This window comes from Tursiops truncatus, chromosome 6 (assembly GCF_011762595.2).
Source record: "Tursiops truncatus isolate mTurTru1 chromosome 6, mTurTru1.mat.Y, whole genome shotgun sequence".
Lineage (NCBI taxonomy): Eukaryota > Metazoa > Chordata > Mammalia > Artiodactyla > Delphinidae > Tursiops > Tursiops truncatus.
Genome location: NC_047039.1, coordinates 94,946,876 through 94,972,129, shown reverse-complemented (window position 1 = coordinate 94,972,129; position 25,254 = coordinate 94,946,876). Strand labels below are relative to the sequence as shown.

Genomic DNA, 25,254 nt, shown 5'->3' with positions numbered 1-25,254 from the left:
GGATATCAAGCTCTCAAACCAGACATATCCAAGTTGGGAAAAGGAGAAGAGCCATGGCTGGGGAAGGGGAAAAGACCCAGACAAGGTGGTCTGAGTGAAATAGCAAGACCCAAGGGAATAGGAGCCAATGGAAGTAAGTTCCTAGTTTCTTGGTGGTAACTTTGGAATTCTTTTTTTTCACATTTTTATTATTTATTAATTTAAAAAAATATATTTTTCTTTTTATTGAAGTATAGTTGATATACAATATTGTGTTAGTTTGAGGCGTACAGCAAAGTGATTCAGTTATACATACATATATTTTTTAAGATTCTTTTCCCTTATAGGCTATTGCAAAACATTGAGTATATTTCCCTGTGCTATACAATAGGTCCTTGTTGGTTTTCTGTTTCATATACAGTAGTGTGTATATGTTAATCCCAAATTCCTAAATTATCCCTTCCTCCCATCTTTCCCCTTTGGTAACCATAAGTTTGTTTTCTATGTCTGTAGGTCTGCTTCTGTTTTGTACAGTTCATTTGTATCATTTTTTTTTAGATTCCACGTATAAGCGATATCGTATGATATTTGTATTTCTCTGTCTGGTTTACTTCACTTAGAATGATAATCTCTAGGTCCATCCATGTTGCTGCAAATGGCATTATTTCATTCTTTTTTATGGCTGAGTAATATTCCATTGTATAAATATATCACATCTTCTTTATCCATTTATCTGTTGATGGACATTTAGGTTGCTTCCATGTCTTGGCTATTGTAAATAGTGCTGCAATGAACATTGGGGTGCATATATTTTCAAATTATGGTTTTCTCTAGATATATGCCCAGGAGTGGGATTGCAGGATCATGTGGTAGCTCTATTCTTAGTTTTTTAAGAACCCTCCATACTGTCTTCCATAGTGGCTGTACCAATTTACATTCCCACTAACAGTATTGGAGGGTTCCTTTTTCTCCACATCGTCTCCAGCATTTATTATTTGTAGACTTTTTGATGGCCATTCTGACTGGTGTGAGGTGATACCTCATTGTGGTTTTGATTTGAATTTCTCTAATAATTAGCGGTGTTGAGCATCTTTTCATGTGCCTGTTGGCCATCTGTATGTATTCTTTGGAGAAATGTCTGTTTAGATCTTTGGCCCATTTTTTGATTGGGTTGTTTTTTGCTTTTTTTTTTTGATATTGAGCTGTATGAGCTGTTTTTGTATTTTGGAGATTAATCCCTTGTTGGTTGCATAGTTTGCAAATATTTTCTCCCATTCTGTAGATTGTCTTTTCATTTTGTTTATGGTTTCCTGTGCTGTGCAAAAGCTTTTAAGTTTAATTTGGTCCCATTTGTTTATTTTTGCTTTTATTTCTATTACTCTAGGAGAAGGTCCCAAAAGATATTGCTGCAGTTTATGTCAAAGATTGTTCTGCCTGTGTTTTCCTCTAGGAGTTTTATAGTATCTGATCTTATATTTAGGTCTTTAATCCATTTTGAGTTTATTTTTGTGTATGGTGTTAGAGAATGTTCTAATTTCATTCTTTTACATGTAGCTGTCTAGTTTTCCCAGTACCACTTATTGAAGAGAACTGTCTTTTCTCCATTGTATATTCTTGCCTCCTTTGTCATAGATTAATTGACCATAGGTGCATGGGTTTGGAATTCTTCGAATAATTTATTCTTAAATTCGTCTTATAGATCCTAGGAAGTAGCAGTAGAAAAATATCAAAATCTCCTGGGGGAAAAAGAGTTCAAACTACAAAGATTCTCCAACCTTGGAGATTCTAATATCTCTTCCTTCTGTGAACCTGTCCACATGAGAGGTTCTCATAGGAGATTCACTGTAGTTGGGCGCCAATGTGACTTATGGGGATTTGCTTATACCATTTGTATCAGTCAGCTTAGTCTAAGTTACGTCCCATTAAAGAAAGACCCCCAAATCTTAGTGGCCTACAAAAAGAAAGATTTGGGGCTTCCCTGGTGGCACAGTGGTTGGGGGTCCACCTGCTGATGCAGGGGACACGGGTTCATGCCCCGGTCTGGGAAGATCCCACATGCCGCGGAGCGGCAGGGCCCGTGAGCCATGGCCGCTGAGCCTGCGCGTCCGGAGCCTGTGCTCCACGGCGGGAGAGGCCACAGCGGTGAGAGGCCCGTGTGCCGCAAAACAAACAAACAAACAAAAACAACAAAAAAAGAAAGATTTGTTTCTTGCTCAAGCTGCAGCCCTTTTCCACATTGTCTTGTGACCTACACTGAAACAGCAGTCCCTATTTGGCCAATTCTGGTCTCATTACAGAGGCAATGAAGAGGGAGTGGAACCATATGATGACTTAAAATCACTGATTGGATGTGGTAGATATCTCTTTCTGCTTACATTTTATTGGTTCATTAGTCAGAGCAGATCACCTGGCCACTCCCGAGTTCAACTGGGTAGGAACGTATACTCCTTTCACAGGGAGGATTCAAATGGCCATACAGTGGGGCTGGGAGGTGTAATCCACAGGGAACAATAATACAGTCTGCCATACCACTCGGGTTGTGGTAGGAAAAAAGGTGAAAAACAGGGCTCTAAACCTTGGATACCAGACCATCAGATGCCTAACTGACCCTTCCACATAGCCATCTTTCCTCATCCATGCTCTCTGTTGCTCAGTTTTGAGAAAGAGCAGTGAACCCTTTTAGCTGTTTTCTTAAGTAATCCCATTCCTGCTTACCTCTCTAAAGCAATGCTTTTTAAAATTATCCTCCCTTTTCCTAATATCCTCAGCTTTTCTCCCTTCATCCACCCACACTCTTAGACCCCATAGTATCAAATTCCTCTCCTTAGAGATTCAGGCATTCTTAAATCTGTCCTCTATCCAGATCTCTTGGTGTAATCCTCCTGCCCCTCATTACTTTCCATTTCCCCCCTTTCACTGTGAAATGCTCTAGATCTGTGGTCTATACCACCAGCATTATTTCCATTTTCTCCCTAACCCTTGCAGTCAAATTCCATAGGATCCATGCCTCTAACAATTTCTGACTTTAAAGTCAGCAGTGGTAACCTTCCAGTGCATATTTTAATAGTTTTGATCAGCCTGAAATTCTTGCCCACCTAGCTTGAATTATACCACTTGAATCTGATTTTATCGTTTAAGTGTTCCTTTACCAGTTTTTTCACCAGATTCTCTTCTTTCTCACTTTGAAGTGTCCCTAAGGTTTTGTCTTCTACTATCTATTCTTTTTTTAAATTCTGTTTTCCTCAAAGGAATAATCTATTGTGTAAATACAAGCTATTTATCCTATACTGGTGACTTCCAAGATAAATTTATCTTGTCCAGATAAATCTTCAATTCCTTTGTCTTATATTTTACCTCCTTACTGGATAGCTTATTCTCAGATGGTCAGAAATTGAAAGCTTTATCTTTCTTTCTAAATTAGAGCTTCCTTACACCTTCCTTGTTTTTATCAGGGTCAGATTTTAGGCCTGTCTGCCATGGAGTTCCCATGAATCCTTGCTCTCTGCCTTCCCTCTTACTATCCTTTCCTCAGTTCCTGATTCTTTTTCCCCCCTCAGTTCTGACTGACATCACCCAAATTATATTCATATTGTCCCATACCTAAATTGCTCCAATTATTAGGTAGCTTATTAAATCCCCCCCTTAAAAATATTCATCTTAGATGTTGCCACCAAACATTAAAATATTCAGTTATTATATATCACTTCAGTCCCCAAATTAGCAGAATGTCCACAATATCTTTTTAAGTTTCTTCTAACATTGAATTTTTCAAGACTCCATGAATTTCCCAAGACCAGAGGGACCAGTCCTTCAAATGACAAATGAAGAGACTTCATAGAGTTTTCTTTGTTTGTTTGTTTTTGTTTATTTTATTCTATTTATTTATTTTTGGCTGCGTTGTGTCTTCGTTGCTGCGCGCAGGCTTTCTCTAGTTGTGGTGAGCAGGGGCTACTCTTCATTGCTGTGTGCAGGTTTCTCATTGCAGTGGCTTCTCTTGTTGCAGAACACAGGCTCTAGGCTCCCGGGCTTCAGTAGTTGTGGCATGATGGCTCAGTAGTTGTGGCTCACGGGCTCTAGAGCACAGACTCAGTAGTTGCAGTGCACGGGCTTAGTTGTTCCACGGCATGTGGGATCTTCCCGGACCAGGGCTCAAACCCGTGTCCCCTGCATTGGCAGGCGGATTCTCAACCACTGAGCCACCAGAGAAGTCCTTCATAGAATTTTTGATCCGTGCATTAGTGGCTCCAGTTTTGGCTGTCTTCACTTTTCTCGCTGATACTTGGTGTTACAACCAAAAAATAATCCTGAGTCATTTAATACATACATTTTTGTCATTGCTACAGTGACTCTATTCTTGGCTCAGGTTCTTCTATCATCCTTGAAGTTTCTTCAAGGAAGGACTGTTCTATTACCTCCAATGATTTGCTGGGTCTAATGAGCTCCATGCTTCAGTTTCTGAAGTTACAGTCATTTTAGCTTAAAATTCATGTCTTAGTTACTGTCTCAGATTCAGGACAAGCTTATAGCCTTAATTACATGCTCTGCCAGACCCAGCTCTCCCCTAGTATTACCCTATTATTATACCAGTTCACTAGTTCAGAGCCTCCTCCCCTCCCTCATGGTAAATTTCTCTTGTGGTGCTTTATATCTTTTCCAGCTGGCCAATGTCAGTTGGGACCAGCCCAAATCATCATAATAAGAGGTTCTTATAATGTTACACCTCAAGGGGAAAGGTTTGAGTTTTGATCCCTTTCTTCCCAGAAGGAGATTTGCCTCCATCCTCCCCAGCATCCTTGGACATTGGAAGATGCAGCCTTGTCATGCTACGTAAAAGTTCTTGTTGGGCTTCCCTGGTGGTGCAGTGGTTGAGAGTCCGCCTGCCGATGCAGGGGACGCGGGTTCATGCCCCGGTCCAGGAAGATCCCACATGCCGTGGAGCGGCTGGGCCCGTGAGCCATGGCCGCTGAGCCTGCGCATCCGGAGCCTGTGCTCCGCAACGGGAGAGGCCACAACAGTGAGAGGCCCGTGTACTGCCAAAAAAAAAAAAAAAAAAGTTCTTGTTATACTCTTTCTCTCAGGATGCTTGCATCACTTCAAATTTCCTAAATGAAAAAGCAGCTGGCAACTCCAATTCTTATGTATACTTATAAAAATTGATCTACTCCATGGGAACTAATCTCTTACAAGTTCTCCATAAAAGTAATAGTATTTCCTGGCTGTATATTCAAACACCATAACTCTTTTCTGTTTGAACTCAGTTTTCACTTTATCCATGTAATGTTCTTTTACTAGTAAAACAACTATTCACTTTTTATCTCTTTCTTTCTGAGGTCATGGGGACTCTTATATATGCTTCTCTCTTTGAGTCTCTTTGATTCCTATCCTGAAACTTTTTCTGTTTTTCCATGTCCATAGCTGAAAAAGGCCACCCCCAAAATGGTAGTCCTAGCTTCTAAATTGTTTGGTTTTTACATATGTAACATCCATATCTAGCTAACAGAAGTCTTCATGTTTCAATTCTAAGTTCTTAGGAGAATTGTTGAATAGCTGGAGCCTGGTGTTTACCACTGTCTGATCAATTGTTTTCAAGGAGAAGTTAGATCATATACTACTAACATGGCTGCCTACATCTGTCAATGTGGGTGGTGGTCTCAGAGAAGGGAAGCATAGATTGAGAAGATATCTCAAAATGTATAATTGTATAATGTATGGAGGAAAGAATGTGAGCAATCACTTAGAGTTAGGAATTAGCTTAAAATTTATAATTGGCAATTAGAGTGACCTGACAGGAAGGTGTGCTCCATAGCAAACTATTGGAAAACAAGTGTGTGTGTACACTGTAAATCCAAATGGTGTAAAGTTTATTTGCCAATATCAAACTTTATAATATGGTAAAAACATCAGGTAACTCATAGAAACTGTGGGATGTTTCTTACTACAGGAATTGCATTATTATATTAATCATGGGTGGTAGCAGTGGACCATCCTTTCCTGCTTAATCCCTCAGTCATCTATATGCTGTTCAGTACTCTTTGATGGACTTACCTTATTTTCTCTTATTTTGGCTCTTTGGGGAGCAATAACAAAATTTTACTTGAGCTATCCTAAGTAAATGGAGGAATTTATTATAAGGCTTCTTGTAACCTAAGGGGTGATACTTCAGCTGGGGACTAGAACCAGTACTGGGAAGCCATTAGGAACTGGGATTATGCAAATGGTCTCTTTGAGGACACATGATCTTACATCTCTGCTTTTCTGTGGAGGTATGCTTTATTCTTTGTACTGATGAACTTTCTGTTTACATAGGGAAAATGTGGCTTTGTAGTGCTTGTCTTATATCATTTTTAAATTTAGCACCCAGTGGAGACTAAATAGGGTCTAAGTTTTTAGGAGACATACTCTTATTGGACATCTTGGCTTGAGCCAGCTGTCTCCAACCGTGACTATGGAGAGTTGGATGAATATAGATGGGCTGTAAGAGCCAAATACTATTGGTGGATTGGCAGTTATTAAATCTGGGCAGCTTGGGCTGAGGAGAGACTTCAAAAAGTGTCAACAACAATTACAAGCTTTTAACTTCATCTGTTTTTTATTCACTACTCCTTGTGTTTATTTCATCTTTTATCCCAGGTTGCAAGGTCATATTTATAAACAGCCAAAGCCTTTTCTAATCACTATTGTCAGTTTTCTTTTCCTGTTTTTACTACAGCACTTTGTCTCTCCAGTCCAAAAAGACAGGGACATTTGCACTTGATATTTCATTCACTTTAGGATACTAGGCTTGAATAAAGATTCAGCCCCACAACAAGGCATTTCTTTATAAGTTGTATTCCAAAATATGAGAGTGCAAAGATTCACAAGAATGTCTCATTGAATTCCACTTTAGAAGAAGTCCAGCAAGATGATGACCAGCTAGAGAACCACCAGGAATCTCAAAACAAACTCCTTGGGGAAGTTGCTTTCAAGAAAACAACTCTGACTAAGAAAAAGGGCCATGAATGTAGTTCATTGGGGGAAAAAAATGTGAGTACAAAATACGTTCCTTCAAAAAAAAAGCTTCTTAAATTTGATTCACATGGAAAGAATTTAGACTTACCTGGTCATGTAAGAAATTATGTAGAAAAGAAACCTGATGTAGCTAAAGAGCATACGAAATCATTCAGCCATAGCTTACCTGATACAAAGAAAGACAAAAATCAAACTGGAAAAAAATGTGAGAAATTACCCAACCATAGCTCATCTAATAGGCCTGACAAAACTCAAACTGGCAAGAAACATACTGAACGGAACAAAATTCAAACTGGAGAAAAACATAAGGAATCATCCAGCCATAGCTCATCTCCTACTAAGTGTGACAAAACTCAGAATAAAGTGAAACCATATGAATGTAATGAATGTGGGAAGGTTCTCAGCCACAAACAAGGACTCGTTGACCATCAGAGAATTCATACAGGTGAGAAACCATATGAATGTAATGAATGTGGGATAGCCTTTAGCCAAAAATCACACCTTGTTGTACACCAGAGAACTCACACTGGAGAAAAACCATATGAGTGTATTCAGTGTGGCAAAGCCCATGGTCATAAACATGCCCTCACTGACCATCTGAGAGTTCATACTGGTGAAAAGCCCTATGAATGTACTGAATGTGGGAAAACCTTCAGACATAGCTCAAACCTTATTCAACATGTGAGATCTCATACAGGCGAGAAGCCCTATGAATGTAAGGAATGTGGAAAGTCCTTTAGGTATAACTCATCTCTTACAGAACATGTGAGAACTCATACAGGTGAAATACCATACGAATGTAATGAATGTGGAAAAGCCTTTAAGTATAGCTCATCCCTTACTAAACATATGAGAATTCATACAGGTGAGAAACCCTTTCAATGTAGTGAATGTGGGAAAGCTTTCAGCAAGAAGTCACACCTCATTATACATCAAAGAACTCATACTAAAGAGAAACCCTATAAATGTAATGAATGTGGAAAAGCCTTTGGACATAGCTCATCTCTTACTTACCATATGAGAACTCATACCGGTGAAAGTCCTTTTGAATGCAATCAATGTGGGAAGGCTTTCAAGCAAATTGAAGGTCTTACTCAACATCAGAGAGTTCACACTGGGGAGAAGCCCTATGAGTGTAATGAATGTGGGAAAGCCTTTACCCAAAAGTCACACCTCATTGTACATCAGAGAACTCATACTGGGGAGAAACCCTATGAATGTAATGAATGTGGAAAAGCGTTCAATGCAAAGTCACAACTTGTTATACATCAGAGATCCCACACTGGAGAGAAACCTTATGAATGTAATGAATGTGGAAAAGCCTTCAAACAAAATGCATCCCTTACTAAACATATGAAAACTCATTCAGAAGACAAATCTCATGAGTGAAATTAGTGTGGGAAATCTGAACTAAAGGTTTTATTTAACCTTAGAAGTATTCTAACTTTAAAGAATGTTAGAAGGCTTTTAACAAGAAGTTACACCTCGTTACACATGAGAGAATTTGAAAATGAATCACCACATGGAAGAAATGGACGGAGAGTTTAAACCTTTTATGTAAAATATTGTTTTAAAATATTTTAAATGATCTATATATTCAGATTGAATATAAAGCTTTTAAAATTGTTAATAATTGAATAATCAGAGCACTAGAGAAACAAATTACATTTTCTGACAATTCCTGAGTTGCTTGAGGGTTGTGTACTTAAGCACCACATGTGAGAATTGAATTTGCGTATCTGTTTATTGCCATGTATAAATGTGTGTGACCATTGGTATGAGTTTCATCTTTGATGCTATCATGCAGCTCTTTCTTAATGTCTTTGCTAGTACCTGCGTCAGCAAAAAACTTTATAGAAGGGTTATTATCTATGTTAAAAAAAATGTTAATACAAAATTAAGAGAAAATGAAAGAAATCAGCTGAGAACACACAGGTGCTGGTAGGGAATGCTATCCAAGATATATTGTTGAGTGAAAAAAGCAGGTTGCTCAACTGTGTATATAGTTTATTCCCACTTGTGTACAAAAGGGTGTGTGTGTTTTCCTGTCTGTCTGTGTGTATGTATGTATGTATTTGTGTATATATATGTATATTTATATGTGAGTAAATTGGTTTGAAAAAATACAAAAGAAACTTAGCGGTTGCCATTGGGCACAGGACTACAGGAATGGGGTCTGGGATGGGATGGAGACCTCCTTTTTATTGTATACTCTTTACATTTTTAAATCATGTACATATATTATTTTCACAATTAAAATCCTTTTAATATGTATAAATCAGTACTAATGAAAAATTTCACTGAACCCACTCCATGATGTTATTTGACAAAGTAAGAGTTTCTATGCTTATTCATGAATGAGGATATGGTATTAAATTTGATATTGAATTCACAAAGGCTTTTCCTATCAAACATGTTCTTTCATTAAAATAATGAATTATAATGATAACTCAGCACTGTGTTTCTTTTATTCATCACATTTTTAAAGACTGAAGATGAACTGTGATTGCAGCTGAATGAAAGTGATTTTCTGCACAATCACTCCATTTTATCTCATATTCAAAGTGCTTATACACAAATACCTCAATCTGGGATTTCAAATATATTACTGCAAATGGCACTACTTCCTGTTCTTGCCCAATAGCAGACCTTGTTAATGTATCACTGCACTCTTTCTGAGTGAATCTAGACTTGGCCTCAGAATCATTCTTAAGCATGCATTCCAGAAGATACTGTTAATCAATTTGGGTTTGCACAGGAAACCTATTTTCCTATTTTTACTCATGAGTCATAGATTAAAAAATACAGCTGAACTGTTCTAAAATTTAAGTTGTTACACTAAAAACAGTAACATAAGGACAAAAATGGTTTTGTAATATAAGGTAATAATAATATTTGATATGTATGTCACCTTTTACATTTTTCAGAACACATTCACTGCATTACCTGATTTATTCCTCAGAATAAACATATAAGTTGGTAGGAAAGACTTGGCTAGTCATGGTCAATACTTCTCAATAAATATTTCGCCTAGATACTAGCCTAGCATAATTATGGACCCTCAACCATATGTGATTAAATGCCATCTTTGCAAATATTTCCTATTCCAATGCCTGCCTTCTTGAACTCATTTTGGAGAATTAAAAAGTATGAATATTTAGAATGAAACGTGTGCGTGTGTGTGTGCACATGTGCACATACATGTATTGAAAGATTAACTCACGGATATTATGCTCTCATTACCAAGTAACTTATTTACTGTCGGGGAAGAAAATGAAATGTGAAAGCCATTTCCATCAGTAATTTATTACCAGGTGAAAATCTAGCACTATGCACAGAATGAATCATCACTGTCCAGAGCTGTAGAAAATCTGTACTTTGTAGAAGAATAAAACAGTTGCACATATGGCTAGAAATTTCCTACACTTCTTGGAGAACCCATGGTAGTGCCACACCTGGGACAGTCAAGAATATAGGTATACCTGAACAGTAAAAATGAATGCTGAAAGTCATCCTGTGCAGTAAAAAATGAATTAAAATTTAGTATCAATTAATAGGAAATGATGTCTAAAAATAATTAGAAGCAAACAGGGCTTCCCTGGTGGCACAGTGGTTAAGAATCTGCCTGCCAATGCAGGGGCACAGGTTCAAGCCCTGAGCTGGGAAGATCCCACATGCCGTGGAGCAATTAAGCCTGTGCACCACAACTACTGAGCCTGTGCTCTAGAACCCACAAGCCACAACTACTGAGCCCGTGTACCACAACTACTGAGGCCCGTGCTCCTAGAGCCTGTGCTCTGCAACAAGAGAAGCCACCGCAATGAGAAGCCCGTGCACTGCAACGAAGAGTAGCCACCGCTCGCCGCAACTAGAGAAAGCCCGCGTGCAGCAACGAAGACCCAACACAGCCAAAAATAAATAAATTTATTTTTTTAAAAAAATTAGAAGCAAACAATGAAAGAAAATAGACATACAGATGTGAGTCTAAATCAATGATACACCAGCTTGGGCATGCATCACAGTGGCCTGGAGGGCTTGTTAAAACATGGACTTTAGAAATGGGCCCCACCCACAAAATTTCTGACTCAGTAGGTCTGTGATGGGACCTGAGAATTTGAATTTTAAATAAGTTCCCAGAAGATGCTGATGCTACTGGTCTGGGGACAACACTTTGAGAATCACTCATCTGAATAATTGTTTAAGTAAAATTTAAAAATATTTTTAAATGTTCCTGAGACATTTTTTCAATGTAAAGAAGAGGAGGAGGCATATATCCATAAAATTAATTATTAACAGTTTTAAAACATTTCTTTATTCAAGAAATATTGATCATCTACTATATGCTGGGCACTGTTCTAAGTCTTAGAGATATAGCAGTCAACAAAACAAGAAGAAAAGAAATCTTGTCCTCAGAGAGCTTAATTCTAGAGTGGGAGACAGGCAGTAAATCTAAATATAGTTGTCCCTTGGTATCCACAGGGGACTGGTTCCAGGACCAGCCACAGATACCAAGATCTGCAAATGCTTACGTCCCATAGTCGGCCCTCCAAATCTGTGGTTCCATATCCAAGGATTCAACCAACCATGGATGATGTAGCACTATATATATTTATTGAAAAAAATCCATGTATAATTGGGCCCACACAGTTCAACCTGTGTTGTTCAAGAGTCAACTGTAATTAAAATACAGAGTATGACAGAGGGCGACAAGTGGTATGGCAAAAAACAAAACAGGGAAGGGAAATGCAATTGTAAGAGAATGCAGTTTTAAATATGGTGGTAGTGGTGATACAAGCTCAAGCTTACTTAGTGTTGACACAATCTTGACGAATATGAAAACAAGTCATGTATATATGATGGAAGAGTGTTCCAGGCATACATTTTTTAGAATCTGAGGGAGTGGGAAGAGAGAGAAAGATGCTGAACTCCTCTGACATACAGAAGAGGAAAAAGTAAGAAAGTTTTCTATTAAATCAAGATTTGAAAAATAATCAGATGTGCAGGAGAGGTAGAAAGCTCATACACTGCTTTTGGTAGTCAAGTTTGTACAACCTATTTAAATGTAAATCTGACAGTATACATCAAAACCTGAAAATATTTTGCACTCCTACTTCCAGGAATCTATTCTATGAAACACAATCAGGGTGTACTATAATTATCACAGAACACAGAGAAGTTGGATAAAACATAAGTTGCCAATTACTTGATTAAATAAAGTATGACACCCTCATAAGATAGAAGTTGGTGTGGTAGATGGAGATAATTTGAGAGAAAACATGCAGGTTTTTTTAACATGAAAAACCACAAGACTGAGTTCATAGCAACCACAGCTACTGGAAAATGAGGGGAGAATCCCAGAAAAGAGAGACTCAAAGGGAGGGAAACTCAAATTATGTGAATAAAGTCTGCACAAGTCTCTGGCTGACCCCTGAATCATGCAGGTATGGCTCAACTCCTAACCCTTTGTCTTTTGAACTGAGCTTTCATTTGTGCTGCTTCCTCAGGGACAGAATTTAAAGTCTGAGTTCAACGATGTTAATTACTTGATAGAACAAAAACATTAACACTCCTCCAAGAAATATAATGGAATCCAGAATTGCCACAACTTAGCATTCATGATATCCAGGATACAAGACAAACTTACTTGACATTCAAAGAATTAGGAAAATGTGACCCCATTTCAAGAACAGACAACCAACCCAGAAATTGGAATAAGCTGATGAGGATATTAATGTAGCTATTATAACTATGCTTAATGAAATAAAATATGCTCAAAATGAATGTAAAGATTTTTAACTCAGAGAAGAAATAAAAACTACAAAGAAAAACCAAAAGAAAATTCTCAAACTGAAAAATACAATGTCTGAAATTTAAAATTCACAGGATAAGTTTGCCAAATGTAAATTACAGGGGAAAGAGTCATTGACTTGAAATAGATCAGTAGAAATGATCAAACAAGTGAGAGAAAAATGATGAAAAGACATTAACCTGTGACTTGGGGGACAAAAAACCATGTCTTGCATATATGTAGATGAAGTCCCAAAAGGAGAGTGAGGAGAGAATGGGACATACAAAATATTTGAAGATATAATGGCTGATATTTCCCCAAGTTTGGTAATTGACATAAATGTACTGATTTGAAAATCTCAGCAAACTCCAAGCAGGATGAAAATTAAAGCCATGATTAGGTACTTCCTAGACAAGCTCTATAACTTAAAGATAGAAATAAAATCTTGGGACTTCCCTGGTGGTCCCAAGACTCCACGCTCCCAATGCAGGGGGCCCAGATTTGATCCCTGGTCAGGGAACTAGATCTTGCATGCATGCCGCAACTAAAAGTCTGCATGCCACAACTAAGAAGCCCACATGCCACAACTAAGAAGCCTGCATGCTGCAACTAAGACCCAGCACAGCCAAAATAAATATATAAGTAAATATTTTTAAAAAAAGAAGAGCATGTTCCAAATCAATATCTTTAAAAAAAGAAAGAAAGAAAATCTTGAAATCCAGGGGAAAAAATGACACATATTTGATAAAAACAATCTTAATGATTGATGACTTATCAAAAACTGTGGAGGCCAGAAGACAGTGGATTGGTATCCTTAAAAATGCTGTAGAAAAAAAACAAAAGAACCTTCAACCTCAACCTCAAATTCTATATCCAGCAAAACTATCCTTTAAGAATGGAGGTGGAGCAAATGGTGCTAAATAGTTTTTTTTTTAAGCCACAGTTTCATTGTCTTAGTTAAAACAGGATTATTAAGTGGTGATTTTAAATTCTTTTTTTTTATTAGCAACTTCAAGTATAACAACTGGAATAAGTGTTTATTTTCTATTAACAAAAATGAATTTTGATAAAAAAGAAGAAAGAATGGAGGTGAAATAACGACATTTTAGATAAATGAATTAAGAGACCCAATGACCATAAAGTTCTTTGGGTTGAAGGGAAATAATACCAGATGGAAACTCAGCTCTTCAGGAAGCATTAAAGAGTAACAGAAATGGTAAATACATAGGTAAATATAAAAGACTATTCTAACTTGTTAATTTCTTTAAAATACTTAGGATTGTTTAAAACAAAACTTATAACATTGCCTTATGTGGATTGTAAGGTATTTAGATGCAGTACATATAACAACTCTAGCATAAAGAAAGGGGAGTGGACCTATATTATAGAGAGTTTCTAAATTTTATGTGCTATAAATAATGGCAATTGAAAGTAGAATGAAAGTCAAGGTTGTATAGAGCAATATCTAGAGAAACCATTAAAGAGTAAAGCAAAGAAGTATAGCCAGAAACACAACAGATAAACTTAAATGAACCTCTAATAAGTATTTAAAATTCCTAATGGAAGCAGGAAAGGAGGTACAGAGGAAAAAAATCAAAGGGGAAAAACAATACAAATAATATGGTGGATCTAAATCCAACCATAGCAATAATTACATTAAAAGTTAATGGAGGGCTTCCATGGTGGCGCAGTGGTTGAGAGTCCGCCTGCCGATGCAGGGGACATGGGTTCGTGCCCCGGTCCGGGAAGATCCCACATGCTGCGGAGCGGCTAGGGCCGTGAGCCATAGCCACTGAGCCTGCGCGTCCAGAGCCTGTGTGCTCTGCAATGGGAGAGGCCACAACAGTGAGAGGCCCGCGTACCGGGAAAAAAAAAAAAAAAAAGTTAATGGACTATAAATTGGAAGATTGGGATTGACACATACACACTACCATATATAAAATAGATAACTAATAAGGACCTACTGTATAGCACAGGGAACTTACACTGTAATTGCCTATATGGGAAAAGACTAAAAAAGAGTGAATATGTGTATATATATATAACAGATTCATTTTGCTGTACCTCTGAAACTAACACAACATTGTAAATCAATTATACCCCAATAAAAATTTTAAAAAAAAAGTTAATGGACTAAAAGCTCCAATTAAAAGGCAGAGCTTTACATAATGGAGGAAAAAAAGCAAGACCCAGTTTTATGTTCTCTACAAGATCCAAACTTTAAAAAGTCACAGGTAAGTTAAAATTAAATGGATTGAAAATGATATATCATACAAATAGTAAGCATACAAAGGCTGGAATGGCTATATTAATAGCAGACAAAATAGACTTCTCTCTCTTCTTTTTTTTTTTTTAGCTTTTTAACTTTTTAAAATTGAGGTATAGGGAATTCCCTGACGGTCCAATGGTTAGGACTCCCAGCTCTCATGGCCGAGGGCCCAGGTTCGATCCCTGGTCGGGGAACTAAAATCCCATAAGCTGCATGGCACAGCCAAAAAAATAAATAAATAAAATTAATTAAAAAAAATAAATAGGGCTTCCCTGGTGGCGCAGTGGTTGAGAGTCCGCCTGCCGATGCAGGGGACACGGGTTCGTGCCCCGGTCCGGGAAGATCCCACATGCCGCGGAGCGGCTGGGCCCGTGAGCCATGGCCGCTGAGCCTGCGTGTCTGGAGCCTGTGCTCCGCAACGGGAGAGGCCACAACAGTGAGAGGCCCGCGTACCGCAAAAAAATAAATAAAATAAAGTAGAGGTATAGTTGATTTACAATATTACATAAATATTACGTGTACAGCATAGTGATTCAGAATTTTTAAAGATTATACTCCATTTATAGTTATTATAAAATATTGGCTATATTCCCTGTACTGTACAATATATCCTTGTAGCTTATTTATTTTATACATAGTAGTTTGTACCTCTTAATCTCCTACCCCTATCTTTCCCCTTCCTCCTTCCTCCTTCCCCCTCCCCATGGGTAACCAGTGGTTTGTTTTCTGTATCTGTGAATCTGTTTCTTTTTTTTATATTTATTAGTTTTATTGTTTAAATTCTATATGTAAATGATAACATACAGTATTTGTCTTCCTGTCTCTGACTTAATTCACTAAGCATGATACCTTCCAAGTCCATCCATGTTGTTGCAAGTGGCAAAATTTCATTCTTTTTTTATGGCTGAGGAGTATTCCATTGTACATATGTACCACATCTTCTTTATTCATTTATCTGTTGAAGGATACTTAGGTTGCTTCCATATCTTGGCTATTGTAAATAATGCTGCTGTGAACATTGGGGTGTGTGTATCTTTTCAAATTAGTGTTTCTGTTTTCTTCAGATATATACCCAGGAGTGGAATTGCTGGCTTATATGGTAGCTCTATTTTTAGTTTTTTGAGGAACTTCCATACTGTTTTCCACAGTGGCTGCACCAATTTACATTCCCACAAACAGTGCACTAGGGTTGCCTTTTCTCCACATCCTCTCCAATATTTGTTATTTGTGGTATTTTTGATGATAGCCGTTCTGACAGGTGTGAGGTGAAATCTCATTGTGGTTTTGATTTGCATTTCTCTGATTAGCGATGTTGAGCATCTTTTCATGTGTGTGTTGCCCATCTGTATGTCTTCTTTGGAAAAATATCTTCTGCCTATTCAGGTCTTCTGCCCATTTTTTAATCAAAACAGACTTCTTGATAGAGTGTTATCAGACATAAAGAGGGCCAATTAAAAAAGATAAAAGGATCAATTCATCAGGAATACGTAACATACATAAATGTCTATGCACCTAAAAGAGTTCCAAGGTACAGGCATACTTCAGAGTTATTGCAGATTCGGTTCCAGACCACCACAATAAAGTGAGTATCACAATAAAACAAGTCACATGAACTTTGTAGTTTCCCAGTGCATATATAAATCATATTTACACCGTACTGTAGCCTGTGGTGTGCAACAGCATTATGTCTAAAAAAATGTACATACCTTCATTTAAAAAATACTTTATTACTAAAAAATGCTAACCATCATCTGGTCCTTCTGTGAGCTGTAATCTTTTTGCTGGTGGAGGGTCTCGCCTTGATGTTGACGGCTGCTGACTAATCAGGGTGATGGCTGCTGAAGGTTGGGATGGCTGCGGCAGTTTCCGAAAATAAGACAGCAACGTTCGTGGCATCCCCAAACAATTTCAGTGATAACATCGAAGATCACTGATTACAGATCACCACAACAAATGTAATAATAATGACAAAGTTTGACATATTGTGAGAATTACCAAAATGTGACACAGAGACACAAAGTGAGCAAATGCTGTTAGAAAAATGGCACTGAGAGACTAGCTCAATGCAAGGTTGCCACAAACCTTCAATTTTTAAAAGACATTTTTTTCTGCAAAGCGCAATAAAATGAGGTATGCCTGTATATGCAGCAGAAATTGAAAGAATTAAACAGAGATATCAATATTCCACAATCGTAATTGAAGATTTTCACATCCCCCTCTAGGCAATTGATAGAACAAACTAGACAGAAAAAATTAGTGAAGATATAGACTACCTGAAGAGCACTGTGAAAAACCTTGATATTTCTAGAACATTAGCTCTACAACTGTAGAATATACAGTGTTTTCAAGTGCACAGGGTATGTACACCAAGATAGAAAAATGCTGGGCCACACCACCAGTCTTGATACACTTAAAACAATTAAAATCATGCAGAGTTTGTTCTCTGACCACAATACAATTGTGATTGGGATCTCTGGAGACGGATTCTGAGATAGAGTTGAAGTTTCAGATGTTTCTTAAAGATCAATACCCATGAAAGGAAGGGGGAGAAGCAGGATTAGGCAAAGGAAGTTTAAATACATTATAGGCCCAAAAATGTCAACCTGGTGAGGAGCTCTGGGATGAGTGTTTTTCTCTTCCAAGTGTCCTGTATTGGGTCTTCATACCCTGACCCCAACCTTGCTCATTCACCAGATGCAGGCTTCCCTGCAAAGGGCATGACCTTGGGTGAGGCAGCTCTCTGTAGCTGAGGCCCACCTTTAAGTAGCTGACAGCTAGAAATTGTCTTCTAGTTGTACTCCCCACAGCTGAGCAGTAAGACCTTCCTTGCAGAAGAATCTGGATATGCACCTCTATGTCTATCATAATCCATCCCTTGCTCTGCTCAGATATACTTCTCCATACATATCTATATATCTGTGTATATCTCCTATATATCATTATATCTTGGCTGCACCGCTAACAAACTGTGTGACCTTTTGGTGCCTGAAATTCCTCCTCTGTAAAACAGGGATAATAATGGCTTTCCCCCTCAGCATTAAATTAGATCAGAGGTCAGCAAATTTATTCTCTAAAGGGATAGATAATATTGATAAATATTTTAGATTTGGGGGGCCATATGGTTTCTGTCACGACTCCTCAACTCTGCTGTTATAACACAAAAACAATCATAGACAATATGTAAATGAGTGAGCATGGCCAATAAAACTTTTTTTATTAAAACAGACAGCAGGCCAGATTTGCCCACGGGCTGTAGATTGCGGACCCCTGAATTAGATTATACATGTAAAAGAACTATTAATTTAGGGCCTCATAAGGCAAAGGAGATTCCCCTGATCCTTGGCAAGGAACTTCCCCCCAAAACAGGAGTGTGTGGCCATTCCCAATGGAGAGAGTCACCTGAATCAAGATGTGGAGGTACGATCAGTATGTCAGATCCAGGGATGTGAAAAGTGGTTTATTATACCTGCTATTCTGTTGAGAAATCCCTTCTTCACTCTGTTTTCCTGACAAATTCCTGCTCCTCTTCCAAGACTTCATGTCCTAAGCCTTCCTGAGAGCCCTTCCCACACCTCCATCACTACCACCCAGTCCCTGACAGAGTCAGCCCCCTCTTGCTGTGCCCCCGCAGCACACATCATGCCCCTGTCAGAACACTGATCACACTGCACTGGCATTATCAGATTGAGCTCCTCCCTTGCATCATCAAGCATGGCAATAATAAATGTGTGTGACTGAAGGAATGCATGAGCTTTACATTACAGAGAAAAAGTTGGGAGACATAAATATATAGCTAACAAATCAGGGGAGCTAAACTGATTCTGACACAGTCTTGCCCTGAGTAGCTGTCAGACCAAAGGGGAGAAAGACACAAGTATTGGAAATCCCAGTTCCAGACAACAACATGGCTGTGACAGAGGAAGGCATGTTCAGCTGTGCCCATAAAAAGGAACAGATGCCTGGGGGATCTGGAAAAACCTAGAGAGAAGAGGATGTTGGAGCCCAGCTTTGAAGCATGAATAGTAGTTCTCCTGGCATATGGTTGGGAAGGATATTCCAGAAGCATGAAGTACACTGTATCTGATTTTAAAGAGCTGAGTGACCCCTAAGAATTAATCTCCAGTGTCTTTAAGCATTAGTTAGGGCTGGCTATTCTGTAGTAATGTTAAAAGGTAAACTAAGGCATATTAAAATTTTTAAGAGTTTGAGCAAAAAGTGATTTGAATTGGGCAGCACCAAACCAGAGGTGGTTAGAAGTACTCCACTGGCAGGAGCTGGGGGGTAAGACTTTTACAGAGAAGACAGAAGCAAAGCAAGGAAATTATTTGATTGCTGGTAGTTTAAGCAGTTGCCTTATTTGTAGTTCCCCTTATTTGGGAAAGCTTGTTGGCTGTTTGTGATTGGTTGTCCTTAGGTTTTGATTTCTTAACGTCGAGGCATTTGACAGGCTTAGGTTTTGGTTTGCTTATGAAAGCTGCTAAGGCATTAGAATCATCTCAGTCTAATGGCCTCCTTGTTTAATTAATTTAACAGTAATAACATTATATGGTATTTATTATTTTAAAACTAGATTCTGGGACTTCCCTGGCGGACCAGTGGTTAAGACTTCGCCTTCCAGTGCAGGGGGTGCAGGTTCGATCCCTCGTCGGGGAGCTAAGATCCCACATGCCTCGCAGCCAAAAAGCCAAAACATAAAACAGAAGCAATATCATAACAAATTCAATAAAGACTAAAAATGGTCCACATCAAAAATATCTTTAAAAAAAAACCAAACTGTAGATTCTAAAGTGCTTTTCACTGACACTGACGCTGTAGCTTTCTCCCTTAGGTCAGCAAACATTGAAATACCCAAATAAGTATTTCACAACCTTCCGCTACTTTACAACATAGAAAGGACTAAAGGAAAGTGGCTGACCCAAGGCCACAGAGAAAGTTCAAGACCAGATTGAGAGGAGAACCCAGGAGTTCTGAATTATCCTTCAGAGTTTAACCCCAAACACTTTCCCTCTGCTACTATCTGATGTGTCTTTAGCAGGGGCAGAGTCTTCCCATCCCAGTCAGGGAAAGTGCCCCTGGGAGAAGACATCTGAATTTCATTTTTCAGGATGATTATCAGTAGTTTGCTAGATGAAAGGCAACCTGACTTTCCCTCTCCCAGGGCTGTCTCCGGGGGAGAACACTGCACCACTCTGACTTCTCCACCTCAGTTAAAACTCAGTTAAAACCTACTTTAGTAAACATACAATAAGTGCTCAATAAACATTTACTGTTATTATTACCATATCTCAGATTGTCAAAGTGAGGCAATGTTACGTAGATCAAACAACTTAAACCCTCAGAGACTTCTCATCTCCTTAACAGGAGGGGCTTCCCCTGCTTTGCTGTTCCACTTCCCCATCTTTGCTTTGCACCCTCCTGCTGTGTTTCCATTTTCTACACGTCTTAGCTGAATAGGTTCCATCCCCTATACCTGGAATTCTTTCCTAGTTTATGTCTTTGCTCCTTCATTGTTTCCGTACACCTTTTCCGTAGCTCCCGTATTCCAGTTCTCACAGACTTTGCTCTGAGAATTTTCTGCTGTACGGCACCAACACGTACTCGAAATATGGCGCCTCCCAGTCTGTCCCACTTTTCTGTCAACGGGCGCGGCCATGTAAACCCACTGGCTAAGGGAGACTAACAACCGGGGAAGTCTCGCGATAAAGGCAAGTCAGGATCCGTGCCACCTTCCGCGATAGCGCAGAGGGCTCAGTGTCCGCGGCGTTGTAAGGGGCGGATTGTAGCTTTCAGCTAAGGGCCAGGGAGGGGAGGCGGGAAGGTGAGGAGTCCGGTTCTCAGGAAAGGTTTCAGTCACTGACTGCGGTGTTGGGAGTAAGGCCGTCATGTTTGACCAGCGATTGAGCGTTTGTAGCGGTCCGTGTATTCCGGTCCTGTCGTTGTTAGTCATTAAGGCGGCTTGCCTAAGATAGTGATTGCCGCCCAGTGGTGCTGCTGGTATTGGACTCTGAGGAGGGTCAGAGGCTTACTGTGGGGTTTGTGGGGCTAGTGATTGGCCCTGCCTGTGTGAGTGATTCAGAGTCTTTCAAGGTCATGGGTTGAAGTGACAGAAGTCAATGGTTGGGGCCCTGAAGGGGGGGTATCCCTTCCTTAGTGTTATTTAGGGTCAGTGAGTGGAGGCTGTAGTGCACCTGCGGGGCGCCTCTGTGATAGCTTAGGGAGCAGGCGGCTTGTGGTCAGTGACTGGGGCTACAGCTTAAATTTTAACAGCTTGCATCCAGGCTGCGCTCTGCACATATCATTATGTGCTGGGTTTCCTCGTGTGGGTTTATGCCAGCAAGGATGTTGAGGATGGGGGAGAGTTCCCATCCTTCCCCCAGAGGTTCTGTTTCCATCCTTGGATCTATCTCCTAAACAGACTTCAGGCAGTTTATGTTCGCTGCTACTAATCTTGTAACTAGTCAAGTACTTCAAGCCAAAGCCTTTACTCAGAAACACTCTCTCAAACCTCCTTTGCCTTCTCCCTGTCCTTCAATCTGTGTCCCTGGACAATTTTAACCACACTCATTGTATCAGTTTCCACCCTTAAACTCATGACTTTACCGTCTATAACTCCAGCCCAGACTTTTCTAACAAGCTCCAGATTCACAGTAGCCAGCTCTCTCCTACACACCTCTGTGAGGTTTACTCACAGACACTTCAATCTTAGCATGATCAAAATAGTTACCTTCCTTCTTCATACTTTACCTACTCATCCTACTATATTCTACATCATTATAAATGACATCACTCTTCATCCAGATAGGTATAATAAAAATCCAGAAATCCTTAGGCAAACTCCCTCTAGTGAATTGTGCCCTTTAGAACTTCCTTGATATGATCTTGGATTAAGAGGTCAGTAGGACAATAGCTGCTAAAAATAACGATCATTTTTTGTTTCAAAAATAATATAACTTTATTCTAGAAAAATTGGAAACTGAAAATGCTAAACGCAACTTAATAGAAATCACTTCTAATCCTGCCACCCAAAGACAACCATAACATTTTGATGTATGTCATTTTAGTCACTTTTTTCTTTTCAACATGTTTATTGTTTTATGACTTATTTTTCTTGCTTTGTAATTCAACAAGAAAAACTTTTTCCAGTATGTAAATACTTTTATAAGACATTTTTAATGACTGTGTGGTATTCTATTTTTTCGGTAATTGATTTAACCAATCCCTATTGTCAAACATCTAAGTGGTTTCTACTTTTTAGGTGATAAAGCAGCATTGTGATAAATATTCTTGCAGATACATCTTTGTGTATATCCATGCCTATTTTTTTTTAGAATACATATTTAATAGTAGATTTGTAGAGTCAAAGGAGGAAAAACTTTCTAAACATATAATGGAATACAAACATTCACATTCTCAAAGGAAAAACATCATGTCCTGATCCTTTCAGAACTGTAAATTAATAGATTGATGTTATCACGGTGTAATTCTTCGTGGTCTCTCTGAGTATTTGAAAGGAGCAGTCTCTAAAGGGTAGTCTTTTATGTAGTTGATCATAGGATTTCATAGGCTCATGGTTGTGGGAATCACAGAGCAGGCTCAGACTCTCAAAGCTATCTTCTTTTTCCCCTCCCTGCTCATCCCAGCTCTGTCTGTACAGATATCTACTGCTTCTGAAGAGCAACAGAAAATGAGCAAGTCTCAGGTAAGTGAGCTATTTATACCTCATTTTGTTTTCCACTGTATTTGAGGCAGATTAAAAGAATTAATTCAATTAACTGAAAAAATGGGAATAGAGATTGGGGAAAATAAAATAGAAGATCTGACCAAGGAAACTTGGAACATAGACATACAAGTTGTAGGATCTTTCAGAGTTAAAGTTGAGCATACCATCTGCAATTATATGATTTACATTGTACATTAAATTTGATAATTTCTTGAAGATAGTAAAGATTTTTTTTTGCATTTAGGTTTGAAGTTATTCTCCTGATGGGACTTCATGCATATGATGTAGTAGTCAGTGTCCTTAACATTTACCAACACATGATAAATTCCATAGCAGTTTTCTCCCTGGCTGTTTCTTAAACCATTTCTCCAAATAAGTATAGGGCATAATAACAAGGCAGAATTCAATTTCTAGGCAGTAAAATCAGAGGGCCAAGTACACAGCTGTCAAACAGTCTGGCTTGATCCATGAATAAAATCTGTAATTTTGGAAGCAGCATTTCTGGGAGTTTGTAAAATTAGTCCAGGGGATTCATGTCATTAAAGGTAATACTAATTTTAATTTTATTAAATTTAAAATAATTTTAATTTGCAGTTTTTGACCAATAAATAATCAGATATTTTTCCTTTAAAATGCAATAGATTGAGAACCTCGAAGTGTATATCAAGTGAGCATGCTTGGTGGATAGTGGAGATCAAGTGAATTTGCTAATTTCTGTTGGTTTATCACTCAGCTACTAGCCAGCATCTTAGTGGTTGTAATTGTCATACAGTTTTAAATGTTTTTATTTGAAGGTATATATTGTTTGATTTTTACCTATAATGTTCCATTGGTTTATTCCCACTGTGTAGCATATAGCTTCAGCATAGTAGTGTTCAAAGTGGGGAGCATGCATTCCTTAGGAGATGTGCAAGATGATCCCCTGGGAAATGGAGAGAAAAGATGAGAAATTCTACTTATATATCTTTTTATGATCATAATATCTCAGTATTGAGTTACTTATATATAACTTATGTTTTTTTAAGGTGTATATTATTGATGTGTGTGCTCTTTTTTTTTTTTTTTTAACTGAAAAATGTCTCAGCAAGATTCGCCTCTTTAGAACAAAATATGCTCCTGTCAACCAGGAGATTCCAAAAATTTTAGGAGCTCTGTCAAAAAATCAGAGTCAAAGATCAAATATCAGAACAAAAGATGCTCCTGATACCTTTATTGCTTACGAAATTACAAAAGTTTTAGGAGCTATGACCAAGAGCCAGGGAGAAGACTGAAATATTTGCTTATTCCCTATGTTATACAATACATCCTTGTAGCTTATTTTATACCTAATAGTTTGTACCTCTTAGTCCCCTACCCCTATATTGCCCTTCCCCTCTTCCCACTGGTAACCACTAATTTGTTCTCTATATCTGTGAGGACTACTGGGATTTGTACCTATAATTCTGTACCCAGTTTCAATGTGTGGGTTTTTCCATACCACCAAGCAGTCTTCCAACACCAGCTGGGTGTCCTACAATTTAACTTAATTTTGACACTACCTACTTGGAGAAAGCATCAGATCCTACAGGTTACGGGCTTAGTTCCACAAGGCTGCCCTCCACCTCGGATGCTAGTTGCAAGTCCAGATTGTGATCTGTGCTTCTGACCCACTGGCTGTAAATCAGAGGTTCCCACCACCCCCTCCTTTGTTTTGATTTATTTGCTACAGGGGCTCACAGGACCCAGGAAACCAGTTTACTCACTAGATTACCAGTTTGTTATAAAGGGTATTAAAGTATATGAATCAAGAGCCAGATGAAGAGATACATAGGTCCCGAACAAAGGAGCTTGGGGACCAGCATGTGACACATGGAAGCATTCTGGTCCACCACCCTGGAGGTTTTCTGAACCCTTTCCTCTTGGGTCTTTATGGAGGCTTCATTATGTAGGCGTGATTATCATTGGCCATTGGTGATTTGTTCAAACTCTAGCCCTGCTCCGCTCCCTAGAAATCAGGGAGTGAGGCTAAAAAAACATAAGCACCCTCTATTCACAGTTGGCTTCCCTGGCAACTAGCCCCCATACTTAGGTGCTTTCCAAAGATACCTCATTAACATAACAAAAGATACCTTTATCCCACTCCTCACAGAAAATTCAAGGGTTTTTAGGAGCTCTGTGCCAGGAACAGGATAAGGAGCAAATATACTTTATTATAAATCACAATGTCACAGTACCATTGGTACTAGTGCATCTTCTCATTTCCTTTATTCAGCCACCAACTCCCATAGTCATAGTCCAGATTTATAATTACCAATAGCTCCAAGCATTTCACTCTCTGGCCTCTCTTTCTTCCTTTCTTTCTTTCTTTCTTTCTCTCTCTTTCTTTCTTTTCCTTTCTTTCTTTCTTTCTTTCCTTTCTTTCTTTCTTTTCCTTCCTTTCTTTTTCTTTCTTTCTTTCCTTCCTTCCTTCCTTCCTTCCTTCCTTCTTTTCTTTCTTTCCTTTCTTTCATT

At 38.6% G+C, this 25,254-nt stretch overlaps 2 protein-coding genes across 5 annotated transcripts in view; both read left to right on the top strand.

Annotated features, from left to right (window-relative positions):
• The window catches only part of ZFP37 (ZFP37 zinc finger protein), an 83,205-nt gene that overhangs the window by 4,954 nt on the left and 52,997 nt on the right, over positions 1–25,254 (top strand). Inside the window, 2 exon segments of the mRNA XM_073806428.1 lie at positions 2–133; positions 6,866–8,372. Coding sequence (XP_073662529.1) covers positions 2–133; positions 6,866–8,372 — 1,639 coding nt within the window.
• Positions 20,796–25,254, top strand: part of LOC101328718 (zinc finger protein 300-like) — a 44,990-nt gene continuing 40,531 nt past the window's right edge. For 2 of the 4 annotated variants that reach the window (XM_073806427.1, XM_033858409.2), the window contains exon 1: positions 20,796–22,743. In XM_073806427.1, the coding sequence (XP_073662528.1) occupies positions 22,612–22,743 (132 nt within the window). In that variant the 5' untranslated portion in view covers positions 20,796–22,611. The remainder of the gene's footprint in view (positions 22,744–25,254) is intronic. The other 2 variants (XM_073806426.1, XM_019946523.3) reach the window with 1 other exon arrangement.